General features: G+C 43.8%; 1 protein-coding gene across 3 annotated transcripts in view; it reads right to left on the reverse strand.

Moving 5' to 3' along the window:
* RBM47 (RNA binding motif protein 47) overlaps positions 1-16,778 on the reverse strand; it is a 176,899-nt gene extending 160,121 nt beyond the window's left edge. For 2 of the 3 annotated variants that reach the window (XM_061164625.1, XM_061164621.1), the window contains exons 1-2: positions 16,643-16,778; positions 16,336-16,492 (exon numbers count right to left, since the gene is read on the reverse strand). Coding sequence is in view for 1 of the 3 variants with exons in the window: in XM_061164618.1 (XP_061020601.1) it covers positions 15,201-15,245 (45 nt within the window). In the remaining 2 variants the exon portion in view is untranslated. Of the gene's footprint in view, positions 1-15,200; positions 15,358-16,335; positions 16,493-16,642 lie in introns of those variants that run through there. The other variant, XM_061164618.1, reaches the window with a different exon arrangement.
* Between the last annotated feature and the right edge of the window lie 271 nt (positions 16,779-17,049).

Below are 17,049 nucleotides of genomic sequence, written 5' to 3' on the forward strand. Positions count from 1 at the left end.
ACCAGGAGGCCTGGAGTGCTGCAGTCCATGGGGTCGCAAAGAGTTGTAAACGACTGAGTGACTGAACTGAACTGAACTGAACTGATAGGACACAAGCCTCTTCAGAACAGAAAGATGAAGACTGAAAAAGAAAAAGACTCATTTCAAAAGCATGAAGGATCAAGAGAGCCATGTGCAGGTAAATCTGCTACCTTGAGAAGCCTGAAAGTTAGCTTTAGAGGGAAAAAAAGTAAGCACTTCTTCAACAAGACATAGTAAATTGTAGGGGCTTCCCTGGTGGCTCAGATGGTAAAGAATCTGCCTGCAATACAGGAGACCTAGGTTTGATCCCTGGGTCAGGAAGATCCCTTGGAGAAGGGAATGGTTGAGCCAGTTGATCTTAAGGGTAAAAGGAGGGAAATGGAGATAAGGTTCCTGGAATTTGAGAGAATTCACTGATCATGAATCCATAATGTGTGGAGTGTTGGACAATGGTGTCTAGGGTTTGAATCTGACATTCAAAGAGTGTAACTACAAATTCACAAATTACACTATACAAAATATATCTTAGGAAGTCTGCTAGAGGCAGCAAAAAAGACCCTGATCTAACAGGGTATTTGTAGACCTTTTGGGACCTTAAATGACCTGAACTAGCATAACAGAAAAAGGTGTTCTTTGATTGTAATTAATTTCTTATGGAAACTAGTTAAAAAACTAAGCTTCCTTCGGCCAGGAACAACTGTAAACCTAAATGCATTTATCCTTTTCCCCTAAATCTTCAGGAAATCACATACTGACCAAAAAGTTTCTTCAGAGGAAAATGTCAGCAAAATACATGAAGGAACTTCGCTGGTGGTTCAACAGTAAAAAACCCACCTGCCAATACAGGGGACACAGGTTTGATTTGGTCTGAGAGAATCCCACATGCCTCGAGGCACCTCACACACCACACCTACAGCACCATGCCATTGAGCCTGAGAGCCACAACTACTGAAGCCTGGGCGCCTAGAGCCGTGTTCCGCAGCAAGAGAAGCCACTGCATGGACAACCCAGCACACTGCAACCAGAGTAGCCCTCACCAGCCATAACTGGAGAAAGCCCTTGCACAGCAACATAGACCCAGCACAGCCATAAATATAAACAAATAAAATTTTTTAAAAAAATAATAAAGGCAAGAACACTATTTGTTGTACAGACTGTAGTGGTTGTGGAGAGCAAAGACTCACCTAGAACAGGGTTTCCAAATCTTGGCACTACTGACTTTTGGGTCAGATAATTCTTCATTGTAAGGGGCTCTCCTGTGCGCTTCGGGATGTTTAGAAGCATCCTTGGCCTCTTCCAGAGATGCCAGTAGCGTTACACCCCTCCCAGACTGTGACAACCAATAATGTCTCCAGACATTTGCCAAATGTCCCCTGGACAACAATCTCCTGCAGCGGAGAACCACTGGTCTAGAACCACCTTGCACACTTCGTCGCTCAGTCGTGTCCGACTCTTTGTGACCCCATGGACTGCAGCCCGCCAGGCTCCTCTGCCCATGGGGATTCTCCAGGCAAGAATACTGGAATGGGCTGCCATGCCCTCCTCCAGAGGATCTTCCCAACCCAGGGATCGAACCCAGGTCTCCCGCATTACAAGCGGATTCTTTACCGTCTGAGCCACCAGAAGCTCAAGAACACTGGAGTAGTATCCCTTCTCCAGAAGATCTTCTCGGCCCAGAAACTGATCCAGAGTCTCCTGCATTACGGGTGGATTCTTTACCAGCTGAGCTACCAGGGAAATATATCAGTAATATTCACTCCCTCAAATGGGATTCAGAAATGGAGAATCAAGCCTGTAAGAACTTTGTAAGATTTGTTGTACAGGCCATATAACCTAGCTGTTTCCTTTCTGTGACTTAACATCAGGGTGACTGCCCTTCTAAAACCATCCCTACTCCCCATCCTCATTTACTCCCACCATCTTGATCTTCTCTTTAGAAATCCTATGAATAGCAACCTTTTATAGATTTGAACCATGAAAGTAAAAAGACTTAAGAGAAATTTGGGACTGTGAAAACATGTCTAGCCCCAAATCTCCCCTCCCTTCTATCCAATTTTAAAGGCAAGGAACTTGAAAGCCAATAAAATAAAATGCCATGTCCAAAGTCCCTAGTCTGTTAAACCAAGGGCAGATCTTGGTAAGAAGACTGGTCCTGGTCCAGGGATTTTTCCCAAACCCAACCTCCTTCAGGAAGCCTTACGAGAATCTACATCCTGACCACTATTTACCTTGAGTAAACTGCTTGATCTGTTAGTCCTTCATTTCCGTATCTGCTAGGTGAGGGTAATGTATGTGCGCTTACTCACGCAGTCACATCCAACTCTTTGTGACCCTGTGGACTGTAGCTTAACAGGCTCCTCTGTCCATGGGATCCTCCAGGCAAGAATATTGGAGTGGGTTGCCATACCCTCCTCCAGGGAATCTTCCCAACCCAGGGACTGAACCCAGATCTCCTGCACTGCAGGTAGATTCCTTACCATCTGAGCCACCAGGGAAGCCCAGACAAGGATAATAGCAGGACCCAATTCTTACAGTTGATTCTGCTGATTAAATAAAGTTAAGCCTGGCATTACAGTAGGCACTCCTTAATGTCAGCTCTTATTGTTAGCCATTATTATTTTCTGCTTTTAACTTTCAACTTCAAATATTTAGTTACAGATAGCTATTAAGCAATTACTCAAGCACAAGACTCTCCTTTTCTATCATTGATGACTGTAGGTACACACATATATAATTTGCCATCAAAGTATTTTCCTTATTAAAAATAAAATAGAAATAAATGTGAAATCTTCAGATACTACATATCCTTTTGAGCAGTGACCCATCTTATGCAAAACCAAAAACCACACCATTTGGCCCAATTAAGCAACAATAAATTTTATCACACCTCATGGGCATCACTGGTGTTGATAAACCAGAATGAAAAGCTGCAGCCGTTGACAGTTTCTGTAGCCGTGATTGCAAAACATTATCCATTGTAACCTCCTCTCCTACCTCCACCCAAATGTAATGGTTTATGACTTTCTGAAACATTAGTTTTTTGGACTAGAGTTTTCTATTGCTTCAGACAATATAGTGTTTTATTGCTACAAATTTGGAAATATAAGCTCAATCTTCTTATTTTTAGAATAACCACTGGTAGGGGAGGGGTACTTGCAGGGGTGATACAGATGTAGCTTCCAGCCCTCTGAGCTCCAAAGCCTCATGTCTTACTTGTCATCAGATTCCCAAGCGCTTGCTCCAGAAGCTCAAAAAATGGATTTGGGGAGGGGGGATCGGGATGGGGAACACATGTAAATCCATGGCTGATTCATGTCAATGTCTGGCAAAAACCACTACAATATTGTAAAGTAATTAGCCTCCAACGAATAAAAAAAAAAATGGATTTGCTAGAGATACAAATCAGCCTTTCACAATGTAGCTTAAAGTGTGTCCGTGCTGGCTTCCAGTTCCCACTCACTTACTAGGCAGAAGTGTTACAGACCCTTCGTCAAGTTAGGTAAGGAAGAGACAAGAAATATATTTGCATGTCTTAAATGGATCCATTTGTATGTGCCAATATTTACAGCATGAATTTGCATGCCTCTAAAAGTGGTTGTACCTCACAAGGAAATCGACTGTACTTCATGTTGTAGTATTTTCATCTTTTATAATATGGAATGAGTCTTTGTTCATGCATGATCTACACTTACTTTTCAATATTAAATAAGTGATTTAATATAAATTCAATATATATTAAATATATCTTCTACTCTAATTAAATATAATATTTAATTCTTAGCACATACATGTTTCTGGAGAAGAAAATGGCAACCCACTCCAGTACTCTTGCCTGGAAAATCCCATGGATGGAGGAGCCTGGTAGGCTACAGTCCATGAGGTCGCAAAGAGTGGGACACGACTAAGCGACTTCACTTTCTTTCTCTCTTTTCATATACATATTTATAATATAGTAGCATATCAATTGGAGGAGGAAATGGCAACCCACTCCAGTATTCTTGCCTAGAGAATTCCTGTCCCGTGGACAAAGGAGCCTGGTGGGCTGCTGTCTGTAGGGTCGCACAGAGTCGGACACAACTGAAGCGACTTAGCAGTAACAGCGGCAGCAGCATATCAGTGTGCTAACTATATAATGCAAATATCAAACATATAATACTGAAATACTAAATATGTATAGGATTAATCTGAATTAGACAATTCTTGATGGCTGAAACTATACTTAAAAATTTTCAGCATGAACCCACCCTACGCCATGCCCACATTACCACGTGGCTCATACACTGTGGATGGCTCATTTATTGTTAGAATACTGTTCAGCCATGTGTGATGTAAAGGTTACACACTTTATCTATATTTGCTAATCTGGACACAGTGATAAAAAGAAATAATGAAATCCAAAATAGCTGCCTAAAATAAAGGCCTCTCACTCTTGCTAGAAGTGCTGGATACAAAAGGGAGACATCTCCTTGGGGTGTTTCACAGGCATCTCAGTAAACATTCCCCAAACTGAGCTCCTGGTTTCCCCAGGCCCCCTTGAACCCGATCACCTTCAGTCCCTCACATCGAACCCAGTAACTTTAGCTAGAATCCTCATTCTTTCCCTCACCCCTCCATCCAGGCCATCACTAAGTCTGGCTATTTCTTCAAGTCACTGGCGAAACCCCTACCCCAGCTGAACTGAGTCTGTAACCCAGGCAGGAGAGTGCAGAGAAGAAATGGCACCCGGCTGACCAGCACGCCTCCACTTTCACCGCCACCTTCAGAAAGTAATCTTTATTTGTCTGCCACGGCATCCTCCCTCCAATTCAGTCTTTACCTAAGAGTTATTATTCAACCAGTAAGTCCTTTTTTCATGGCTTTCCATTGGAATGGGGGTAACAAACTATTCTGTGGTTGAAGGGCCTGCAAGCTCTACGACTCAGTTACCCCCACGACCTTATCTTGTGCCTCTCTGCGCCTTGCTCCCAGCACTGGGGCAACACTGGTCTCCTTTAAGTCCTTCAGCATGCCCAGCTGCTTCCTGCCTTAGGAACTGCATAAATGCCACACCTGCAGCACCAACTCACATCCCAGGGGGAGCCTTCAGGCCACTCCGCCTAAGAGTCCCATCTTCTATTGCCAGAACCTCTCAGGTCCTTCAGAGTACTGAATCCCATCTCCACCCCTAAGGAAAGCCCCATGAGAAAAGGGAATTTTTCTTCTCCACTGCACACCTAGTACCTGGCATCTGGCACATAGCAGCTACTCAATAAATAACAGCTGAGTCTGTGTCTACATATGGAAAATAGGTTTTTTCAAAGTCGACTTTAAACCCGTTTAATCCACATTCAGCTTCCCTGATGGCTCAGTGGTAAAGAATCTGCCAAGTATTTCATATTCACCTTTTTTTTCAAGTATGCCTATTAACTAGGCCTATATTTTGATAAATTTTTCTAATTCATAAAGAATTACCACAGCTCCACCTACATAGTATATTGTTTAAAAAAAAAAAAAGTTGCTCAGTCGCGTCCAACTCTTTGTGACTCCATGGACTATAACCCGCCAGGCTCCTCTGTCCATGGATTTCTCCAGGCAAGAATACTGGAGAGGGTAGCCACTCCCTTCTCCAGGGGATCTTCCCAACCCAGGGATCAAACCCAGGTCTCCTGCATTGCAGGCGAATTCTTTACCAGCTGAGCCACCAGGAGGCCCAGTATATTCTTAAACACAGATCTGACTTAACATTTACATGCTACTCATTCTTAATGTCCCATTCGGTACACGTGATAAGTAATACAATGATTTGCAGAAAGTATTAGAAATATTAGCTGATTATTAGGTATACTCAGGGTTTTTAAAAATTTATTGAATTGTCCATTTTACTATCAATTATGATGACAGTTTCCAAATCAACTCAGAAATGAAAAATATCCAGATAATTGTAAATCAGCCACAAGCCATGATCAACAACAGTCAAAAATAACTATATCCACGATCTTCACATACCTTCAGCAGAATTTATACACTATTTTTTGTTTGTTTGTTTTTGGTTGTGCCATGCAGCTTGTGGGATCTTAGTTCCCTGATTAGGGATGGAACCCAGGCCCCTGCAGTGGAAGCACCGGGCCCCTAACCACTAGACCACCAAGGAATTCCTGTTTTTTAACTGCAAAGAAACTTCCTGGAGAGTACACTCACCTTTAAGACCACTTCTAGGGACTGAACCTGGTGATCCAGCAGATAAGACTCTGAGCTTCCAATTCAGGGGACACAGGTTCAATCCCTGATCAAGAAACTAAGCTCCCACATGCCCCGTGGCACAACAACAAAAACCCTCCTAGGGTCCCCAAACCCAGTAGCCACAGGATCCCACCAGCCATTGGGGAAGACCTTTACAGAGTTATAGATCTAAAACTAACAGGAGGAAACACAAGCAAGCTGCACCTCCAAGCACCAAGAAATGCAGTTTTATTAAACCAAGGAAAACCATGCGGAGGGAGGGAATACGGCAGGGACTAGCAAACCAGTACGACAGATCAGAGGGTTGTGCCACCCCGTAAATGCAAGACCCGAGTTTTGTAAAAGGTTCTGGAGAGATATTAACAACTCAGACAATGACACTGGCACTCATTTCATGCCAGGTCGAGGGGAAAGACTTAACTGAGCTCTGCGATCGAGAAAAGAATTGAGATGGAATCCTGCAGGAACAGCTTACATTTGGCAAAATCGCAAAGGTCTGAAGAGACAGTTAAAAAAAAAAAAAAGTGCAAGTTGTCTTGACAGTTACTTTCAGGGCAATCATTAATTATAATTAAATGACAATAGAAAAAGTGATAAACAATACAGTAACATGAGTTAGTTCAGTGTAATTATCTGTAGGGCACGCAATTCACAAGACTGGTTCAAAACAGAGCTGTACGATTTAGATGGAAATCACAAAAAGATTGCCAAAGACTAGGCTTTGATTTGGAAACAGAAGTGCTGAAATGATTGCGCCATTCCCACACTTAGCTCTGCCTTGCTTGTTACTTAGTCACTGGCCTCCATCAAGGGCTCGTGGTGGCACAGAAATTAATGAAACCAGAGAAAATCTGGTAGCTTAAGAGGAGAGGTCTGGGGGAAAATCATGCTTATTCAGAAGGACGTGCTTGCAGTTATATTTTGAGTAGAACAAACAAGTACTACACTTTCCGTTGTACTTGTGCTGTGTAAGGGTCTGTGCTTTATTCACTTATTTGACAGATATTTATGGATTACCTACTCTGCGGCAGGGGCTTCCCAGCTGGCTCAGTGGCAAAGAATCCACCTGCCGATGCAGGAGACAAGGGTTCAATCCCTGGGTCAGGAAGATCTCCTGGAGGAGGAAATGGCAACCCAGTCTAGAATTCCAGCCTGGATACTCCCATGGCCAGAGGAACCTGACGGGCTACAGTCCATGGGGTTGCAGAGAGTCGGGTGCAACGGAGCACGCACGCAGTCTGTGGCAGACTCTGCTCTAAGATGCTTGACAAACATCAATAAATGACGCAGATGTTCTAGTAGGGAACAGACAGACAATAAGCCACACAATCATAAAATACTCTAAAAAGTACAGTATTAAAAATAGAGCAGGGTAGGGAGAGAGAGTGCCAACAGGAAGGAGGAATTGCTGTCTCACACAAAGGTAGGAAGAATAAAGACTTGGAGGAGGTGGAAAAGTGGAGCTTGGATGTATTTGGGGAAGACAGTTCCGGGAGAGAGAGTAGTGAGTGCAAAGGCCAGGGAAGCACGAAGCTGTGGCTAAAGCAAAGCGATGATGGGGTGGCCGATAGGAGATGAGATTGAAGAGGTAATGCGGACTTTTCCTGGCATTCCACTGGTTAAGACTCCATGCTTCCAATGCAAGGGGCACGGGTTCAGTCCCTGGTCAGGGAAAGAAGATCCCACAAGCTCTGCGGTGTGGCCAAAAGAGGTAATGGGACTAGAAATATAGTGCCTTGTTGGCTTTTGAGGGAGATGGAGACGCTCTGGAAAGTTTTCAGCAGGGAAATAACATGATCTGACTGCTCTGTGAGTCACTCTGGATACTGTGTCAAATACCCAGCGTGTGGGATGAGGGCAAAGGTGGAAGCAGGGAGAAGAGAAAAGCAGATTCTGCCGCTCCACTGACAATTTCATTGATTAACTTTAGCCGATGGGGAAAGGACAAGACCCTTCACACCTTAGTAGGATGTGTGAGAACACGGGTGTCACCCTTTGATTCAGGGTCTGTGTGGCTCATACACTTCCCACTTGGGGTAGTGACTCCTAGGTCCCACTCTGGGAAGGGTACTGAGCGAATATTCGAAGATTCCTGCCTTCCCAGGGTTGGTCTCAGCCACTGGGAGTGACTGTGAATACGGAGCCACTGCAGATAGAAGGCACAAATTCCAGGGCTCCTTAGTAGTAAGTAGTAGTTTCTGCTTATTCACTGGCAAATCTACAAGTAACCTGAGGTGGATCATGGAACCCACAATCTAGGGCAAAAAGCAAAGGAGGTACCTGGGACAAACTATTGTTTGCACTAGCTAGCTTGTTATTGGATTCCCTTTGCCCTGCAAACAGGATTTCACTGGAGGCAATTCTCTGAACACAAGTCTTCACCACTTGCCCTCCTTCCTCTTAGCTGAGAATACACCAACAGCCGTACCAGAAACACCAACCGCTGGGGCTCAGAGCTGTGCACTCCCTTGAGATTGTTCTTCCTCGGTGGATCTCTGTTCACTCCCCCTAATTTTGAGAAAATGCACTTTCCCCTGATAATTATCTAATAAATTCCCTCTAATTTGAGAAAATACATTTCATTTCCCCCTTCTCACTGTTACCTAGTAACAAGTCTGGGCCTTCTAAAGGCTGTTAAAGAGCAGAAAAAAAGAGGTATAAACATTTAAATGTTTGCCAGTGTGATGGGCACCTAAACACTGCAACAATTCAGCCCCTCCCTTCCCCATCCAGATAAGCTTTTCAGAAGCTTGGCTGTGGATAAAGCTTCCATTCTGGTTGCTTTCTGGATATTTTCTCTATCCAACAATTTTTGCTAAAATGCTTGTGGAAAAATAGAGGTCATCCAAATAAATATGATTCATAATACATGCCCATGAAATGAAAAAAAAAAAAAAAAAGCTGTCATTTTAGATGGTAATGAATTTGGGCAAAGAAATTCTTATTTACTGAGCACTTAACTATAAACTAGGGACATTGAGGGATGCAAATATTATTTACACACAAATCCTGCCTCCAAGGAACTTAATGTCTGTTTGGCAGGGGAAAACAGTATATGTACAAAAAGTATCAAATGATATAAAATGCCATGAGGAGTTCACAGATAAGACACTGGCAGTTGTGAGAAAGCCTCATACTCTGATTATGAATATGACCAGTTAACACTAACCAGCAGAAGTCATAATAGGAACTACTTAAGTTTGCCGTATTAAGGTCTTTTACACAGAGTATTTCTACTTTGCATTAGCCATTTCCAGATCTATACTTTTTTCAGCAGAACATTTGTCAGTCTCTCACTTAACAGATATGATAGCATCATTCTTTTTGCTTCTAATAAAACATCATACAGTTGATGATCATATATAGAGAGGAAAGAAAAAGGCATGTTAATGATTCAGTTAGTTTCTTTCTACAACTAAGTTACAAAGACCAAAAAAAACTTGCAAAAAAATAGTGCCTGCCTATAATGGCAATGGCATTTGATCAAAAGGAGTGATCTTAAGGAGAGAATCCTAGATTACCATCACCAGAATAAGTCACAAAAGGAGTAGGGTAGTGAGATGAGAAGAATTCAAACACAGGAAGGTATCCTAAAATGATATATAATAAGTGAGCAATGCAGCACATCAGACTGACTGCATGCCAGGTACTGTTCTGAGCCCACTTTATACAATACATTGATTTATTTAATCCTCGTAAACTCTGTGAGATAGGCATTTTACAGCTGAGGAAACTGAGTCATGGAGAGATCAGGTAGTCCGTAAGTGGCCAAGCTAGGATTTGAACCAAGGTAGACTGTATTCTTAGCCACTTCTCCACGGAGTTTGAATTTAATGTGAATGGTCATCCTTTCCCCACAGACTGTCATTTTCATGCGGGCTAACCACTCCTTCTTTTTCTCCACATGTGACCAAATTTGGTTCGGATGGTAAAGAATCTGCCTGCAATGAGGGAGACCTGAGTTGGATCCCTGGGTTGGGAAGCTCCCCTGGAGGAGGGCATGGCAACCCACTCCAGTATTCTTGCCTGGAGAATCCCATGGACAAAGGATCCTGGCAGGCCACGGTCCATAGGGTCGCAAAGAGTCAGACACGACTCAGAGACTGAACACATACCCTGAGAACGAACAAGCCCACGGAGCTGGGACCTCCTCTGCATCATCACGCTGCAGCTTTGCCTTTTATAATCTAACTAAATTCCAAGGTAAATTCTCAACCACTGCATTCTTCCCTGGGAAAAGAGTAAGATCATCTGCACATAGAAATATATCATGATTATTAGCTGGAAGAATAAAAACAACAACAATAACAACAAAAAACCCATCAGGCCATTGAATTTTCTGTTAATAAGCTGCGGTGCCCCGCTGAGCTTTCCCTGTCACCAAATTCTCCCAGTTGTAGTTACACAATGGCAACTTTGTCTTGAGACAGCTACTAAGAAGATGGGCCTAATCTTGGCAAGGGCTTGGTGTACCGAGAACCATGTTATTATTTTTGAAAATAAATGACAGCAAACAAAGAGAAATATTATTTAAGCCGTCTTTTCAAAAGGCACAGTGCTATCATCATCATGGACATGGAACCCCAGTTTTGGACACATGAATATTTTACCTGACCTCAAAAGGCCCAAATACACATTTTCAGAATGGCAATCAAACTGATCTAAGAAAATTAACACCTGAAAAAAATCTTCCTCACTTTATTAAGTACTTCTTTTGTTTTCTTTTGGCATGATATGTAATGCTTTACAAAAATGATTGAGTGAAGACTCAGTGCTCTGAAAGGTAAATACTTTTTATTATAATTTGTATAGGCTGGCATTTCCTTGGTCAGGCAGAGGTGTCTTGTTTCTGTTTCAGCTACACAATGCCCCACATTCATTGTACATCCACCCATTGCCCATTGGTATGTATAATTAACCCTTGCTCATCCACATGTGGGTTACCCATTGCTTCTACAAACCCGCTGGTTTCTCCCCCAGTCTATGGAAATTCTAGGAATATGACCAAAATTGACTATTAGCCAAAGCAAAGCACAATCAGGAAGCAAACACTGTCAGCAAATCCCCTTTCATCAACATCAACCACCAACTATGGTCTTGGCACTGGGACGTTATGTTCTCAAGAGCTACAAACATACAATATTCCCAAAGACAAATATCATGATTTGAGGCCAGTGACTGTTTTCTGGACTAATGTAAATGGCTGTAACATATAAACATACATTTTGCACTGCCGAGAATCCGCTGAGACCAAAGGACTGATATTGCCTCAAAATCACAAAGCGTTTTCAGGGTTACACCAGCACTTTGTCTTCTGGTGTCATCTCTCTTAAGCGGCCTTCAGAAAGGTAGAGATTGTTCTTTTGATTTCTAAAATGATCCCACTCTTTAAAACCTGGTAGGGTTTACCAAAAAGAGAAACTATAAACTACAGTCAAGCATTTCTACTGTAGTCTCAGTTTTGTTGTTTTGTATTTTACAGATGTATAAACCGTTTATATCTAAACACTCCCACAAATCACTTCTGCATAAACGAACTGCCTAAGATGACAACATCTCCAGATTCACAGTGAAAAAGAATGCTCATATTATACACCTAAGTTACATAAACTAAGCTGTGGGTTTTTGTTTTTTCTTTTCAGGTATCCTTTAAACCACTGCAGAAAGTAGATGAAAGCCAGAGTGCAGTGTGGTTGAAGGGCCTGTCCCTTCTGCAATCAGTTTACTTTGGGCTGTACCTAGAGACAACATCTTGAAAGCATTCAAATGAGCCATCTATTGCAGTGCACTAGGGGCATTTGAATTACAAAAGTGGGGGTGAGCCTCAGATTCCTCCAGTTGCCAATTCACCTGCAACAGTTGGAAGGCATTCAATCCCACATTATTTTAGGGGCTTGGAGCTCACTGGTTTCTTGGCCATTTATTCCTCCAGACACTCTGTACCCTTCTACTTATGCTGGAAAATTCCTTCCTCGCCCACTTCTCAGGGCAAAAAAGAGAGGTTCTGGAAAGAGGGGGGTACAATGACTTGAAGGGAAAGATACCCTTTCCCTCTGAGTCCTCTCCCCATACAGATGCTGACAGAGCAGAAGGAGATGCAACTATCAAGAGGCAGAAACCATCAGAACGCAAGCTCAGACCATTTCAGGACTCTTTTACTGACAAGATGATTCAGGACCACACACAACAAGTGGCAAGGTGCCATTTCCCCCTAAATCCCAGTATGAGAGGTTTCTAACAACTTGAGGTGGCAGTTGAACAATCGCATATTATCGTCGCTATGCTATTCTTCTCGGGAGTTTCTAAAAGTCTTCCATCTCATAACCCAAGTCATCCCTGCATTGCCATTATTGACAATCCTTTTCTGGTTGTTCTTTGAAGCAATGACCCTGAGCAGGTGGTTGTTTGGACTAACACACACGTCTCACAATATTAAATCAGAAAATCAACATCATCATAAGACACAGAGACTGCTCCCAAGAGGAAAAACACATCTTTTAATCGGGCCAATAGCTGAAACGTTCCAATATAACCTTTAACTTTGAATCATTCTGACAAACACTTTTTTTAACTGCATTTATGTATTCAATGTAACTTTACAAACGTTTGGCACACAAACCCTGGGTTCTTACAAAATCTATCCTTTAGCTAAGTCGTATGAATCCCACACTTAAGCCCTCTTCAGAGTAAGTTTTTTTCTAGGATTATGCATCCTCTGGGAAAACCAAATCAGAGTTTCACTTGAACCTCAGGCCAACTTTGAGGAGATCTCCCTCCCCCCACTTGCACTCCTGTATCCAGTGCTGAAAAACCAGAAGGGACTTGAAATGTAGAGGTGGAAACCTATCTGAAATAGGCAAATACTTCCCTCTAGCAGTCAAAGCTCAATCATTTGGGACGTGATAGATTTTAATCGTCAGATCAAGAGTAGAATTTGGAAAGCAAGTTCATTTTGTAAGAAAATTATTTTATCGGCTTCAATCTTCTAATCTTTGTTTAAATTACTGAGAACAGGTTCTGTTACTAGTAAATCACAGAACAGTCTAATCTGAATGCTCTTATCATGTGAGGGGGGAAAAAAAATGAGAGTCATCCTAAACACCAGTCAGAGCAAGCATGAGGACACATGTCCTAAAGCACATAGTTTCCTTGCTTTCTATCTTGATTTCATCGTCAGTGTCACCAGCTGTTTTGGGCAAAATTTAGTCTACAGGAGCATAGGTAGGAATCAAAAATATGCTGACAATTAAAACTACAGAGATTGGAGTAAAGTGATGATGCCAAATTTTCAATCTAACAAGTTTCTGAAAACTCAAAAACCAAGATAAAGATAAAGAATCTTCAAAACTTGATTCATTTTTTGGCATCTGTTCACAAAAGACTTGAGCAGATGAATTTAAGTGTAGCCTTGTCAGGTAAAGAGGCGTGAGAGTCAGACTAGGAGCTTGGTTTTTGTCAGTTTATTTCTTCCTTTAACAAATATTGAAAAAATAACACTGGGCAGATTTCTCATTCTCCCTCCGTGCAGTAATTAAGTCAAAGAGGCCAAAACGGTTTATCAGAACAAGGTGAAGGGTAAGGTAGACAAGAAAGGATATGAAAACCCAAATTCCTTTCTTTCCTTCCTCCTGTTTTCATCTTGGACTGGGTTAGTTTTGTTTCCCTCCAAGATTTCAGATCATCAATCTGACAAGGATTATTGTTTAATAGTCCACCAGGCTCCTCTGACCATTGAATTCTCCAGGCAAGAATATTGGAGTGGGTAGCCATTCTCTTCTCTAGGGGATCTTTCTGACCCAGGAATTGAACCTGGGTCTCCTGCACTGCAGACAGATTCTACCATCTGAGCCATGCCGAACAGCAATACAAAATCCTGCAAAATGCTATCTCATCGCCTTGATTGGGTACTTGGCTTTGTCTAGAGACTGTGTTTTACACTGTTGAAAATCTTTTACCTTTTAGAATCGGCACCTACAACTCTCAAATGCACTTGGTCTAAATTGCAACTGTGCTTAAATCTGTGGCAACCTCTTCACATTTATGCTTTTCTCTGCCCTAAAAAAATTCTTGTGACTCTAGCATTACAAGTTTTAAAGAACACATTTCTAATCTAGATTCATACTAAAGAACACTGGGTGAGCCATTAGAATATGCTACGTCAGTAACAGCACAAATCCGTACGGCACAAATCAGCCCGGCCTATGAGTAAAGCACCTTGAGGACACGATCTTAGATACGCCTCAAGAAAGAAGACACATCCCCAAATGCTTTGGGACAGTACCCAAGAGTAGATGAACTTTTACCTTAATAAAAAATGAATCACTATTTGAAAAATTCCACTTCATTTATTTTATCTGATTTCTTACATATCCAGTGGTGGATTTGTCAGTTGTCATAGTTCATCAACCCTAGACTTTTATGCAGATTGAATTTTTTAACTTTAAACAACTAAGCCTGTGCTCAGTGTTACCTTGGGAGGTAAAGGACTCCAAGATATTCCCCTCATATCCTCCCCCAACACACATACCCCCAGTAACCCTCCCCTCCTTACCAGTCACTGTAAGATGCCTGTCATAAAAGTTTTCTCAATCTCACTTTAATAATCTGAGTCTAAAAAGTCACCTGTGCCTCTGGACAGCCCAACCATACGCTTTCAAGAGCCCAATCATACTGTTTCAAGGGGGAAGGGGGGGGGGGTTGTTTATTGCATGGAAAAGGTTTCATCACCAGAGGAAACGATGGGGCTGACTGTATATAATTTTCTGCTTTTCCAGAAGCTGACGTTTTAAAAACCTTATTATAAACCATTTCTTTCCCATTAAATATGCGAGAGTCAGAAGGGGGAAGGTAGAATAAGGGAAGATGAGGTCTAAAGAGAGAGGAAAACAAAATTTCAAAATCTGGACCCACAGGTAAGATTAAGGGACAGTAGTTAGAAAGATCGCCAAAAACGACCTTACCTTTGTGATGTATCTGCAGTCGCCCACTTCTGAAATTAACACCATTCAGAGCGCGGTAGCGACTGACACAGCTAGGAAGTAACCTACAACAACTCCTCGGCCTCCCTCTTTTTAATGTAAAACCAAAATAAGGAGTGTCCAGCGACTCCCCACCGCGCCGCTTAAAGCCACAGAACGTTTCAGGCTTCTCTCCCAGGCTCTGGGAATTCCAGTTGGTCAGAATCTCTTAACCTTGGCAACCCGCAGGAGAGAAACTCTCTCCGAGGACAAGTCCCCGAGCCCCAACTTCTCACTGTCCCACACTGCGCATTCCAAAGTGAGAAGCCGGCGCGATAACCAGAAGGCGGTTCTCTCGGGGCTACATTCCTGGCGGGAGCGAGCACTCGAAAGCGCGGCGGGTCCCCTCGGCCGAGCGGCGCCGGCCCCGCACCCGGCGGAGAGCGGCGGCCCCGGAGCCCTGCGTGCGTCCGGCGCTGCGCGCGGGGAGCGCTCGAGCCGCGGCTCCGGCTCTTCCCGGTTCCCTCCTCCCGCTCCGGCCCTCCCCGATCCGAGGCCGTCCGCCTCACGGTAGCAAGGTTGTCTCCCGTCTACTCCCTTCCCTTAAACTCACCAAACCAGATTTTTACTCCCAACACCGGCAACTTCCCGTAAATCTGCTCTGAAATTTTATCCTGCCCGCTGAGCCTCCGCTGGCTGCAGGCCAGCGCAACATTCCTGTTGTTTTAGGAGCGCAGATACCTCTGCCGAAGGTTGCGGGGGGGGCGTGGGGAACAAAACAGATCTGCCTCGATGGGGGAAGAGACGCGGGGACTTCACCACGCAGGCTCGTCGCTCCCCGCTCGAAAAGTCACATCCATTTTAGACGGCCAAGACACAGCCCCAGCGGTGGCACCTGCTCCACCTGAAGACATCTGCCCGAAATCAGACGTCTGGCCCCCGGCTCGGGGCGGCCGAGGGAAACCGAGCAGAACCACGTTTGAGGAATAAGGAACCCGCAGCTGAATCACGAGCCGGTCGGCAACCCCGCCGCGTGCTCCCCCGCCTCCCCCAGTAAGAAGTCGGGTGACCAGGTAGGATCCCAGCGAACTCGGCGGCGGGCCTGGAGGAAGGGGGCGCCTCCCGAGAGTGTCCTTACCTGGGGCAGAGCAGCTCGGACGGGCACGGGAAGGAGCGTCACGCGGACCAAGCCCTGACCTTTGCCGGGGCCTTCACCGCAGGGCCTGGGGCCTGGGCGCTGCTGGTTCAGAAGTGGCTCATTTTAATACGCTCTGACCTAAAGTTACAGCTGGTTTCTAGAAAGGGGACAGAAGAACACGGCATCTGAAAACAGCAGCCAAGCCCTCCCTTACCCTCGGCCCGGTCCCCTGGGGAGTCGGTTCTAGCCCCCCGCGCAGCCCCATCCTCCAGAAATCCGCAATCTGTGCCCCACCCCTTCGCTTTACCTGTTTACGCAGGAGTTAAGGAGCCTCCCGCATTTCAATAGAGCGCTAAGCCTGTTTGTAGGCGCGGAATCGGCCAACAGGAATCGAGTTCTGTGACTACACAAACGAGAAGAGGAAGCCGGCACCACCAGGAGCCTGAAACGGAGTTGTGATTTCGGGTTGCGGTGTCATTCAGCTGAGGGGAGGGGAAAAAAAGTGCTGCTTCTCATCGGGCTGCTTTAGCGAAGGAATAGTTTAAATCTTTTTTTTTTTTTTCTTTTTTTTGGGGGGGCGGTTAAATGAGTTAATACATACAAAAAGGTTAGAACAGGGCTTGGCACGCTGTGTTAGTTGCCACTAATGCCACTATTTTTTTAAATTATTATTATTTGTACTATGGCTTTTTTCTGAAGAGGTGGGATCGTGAT

The sequence above is a fragment of the Dama dama genome, chromosome 17, assembly GCF_033118175.1.
Source record: "Dama dama isolate Ldn47 chromosome 17, ASM3311817v1, whole genome shotgun sequence".
In the NCBI taxonomy this organism is placed as follows: domain Eukaryota; kingdom Metazoa; phylum Chordata; class Mammalia; order Artiodactyla; family Cervidae; genus Dama; species Dama dama.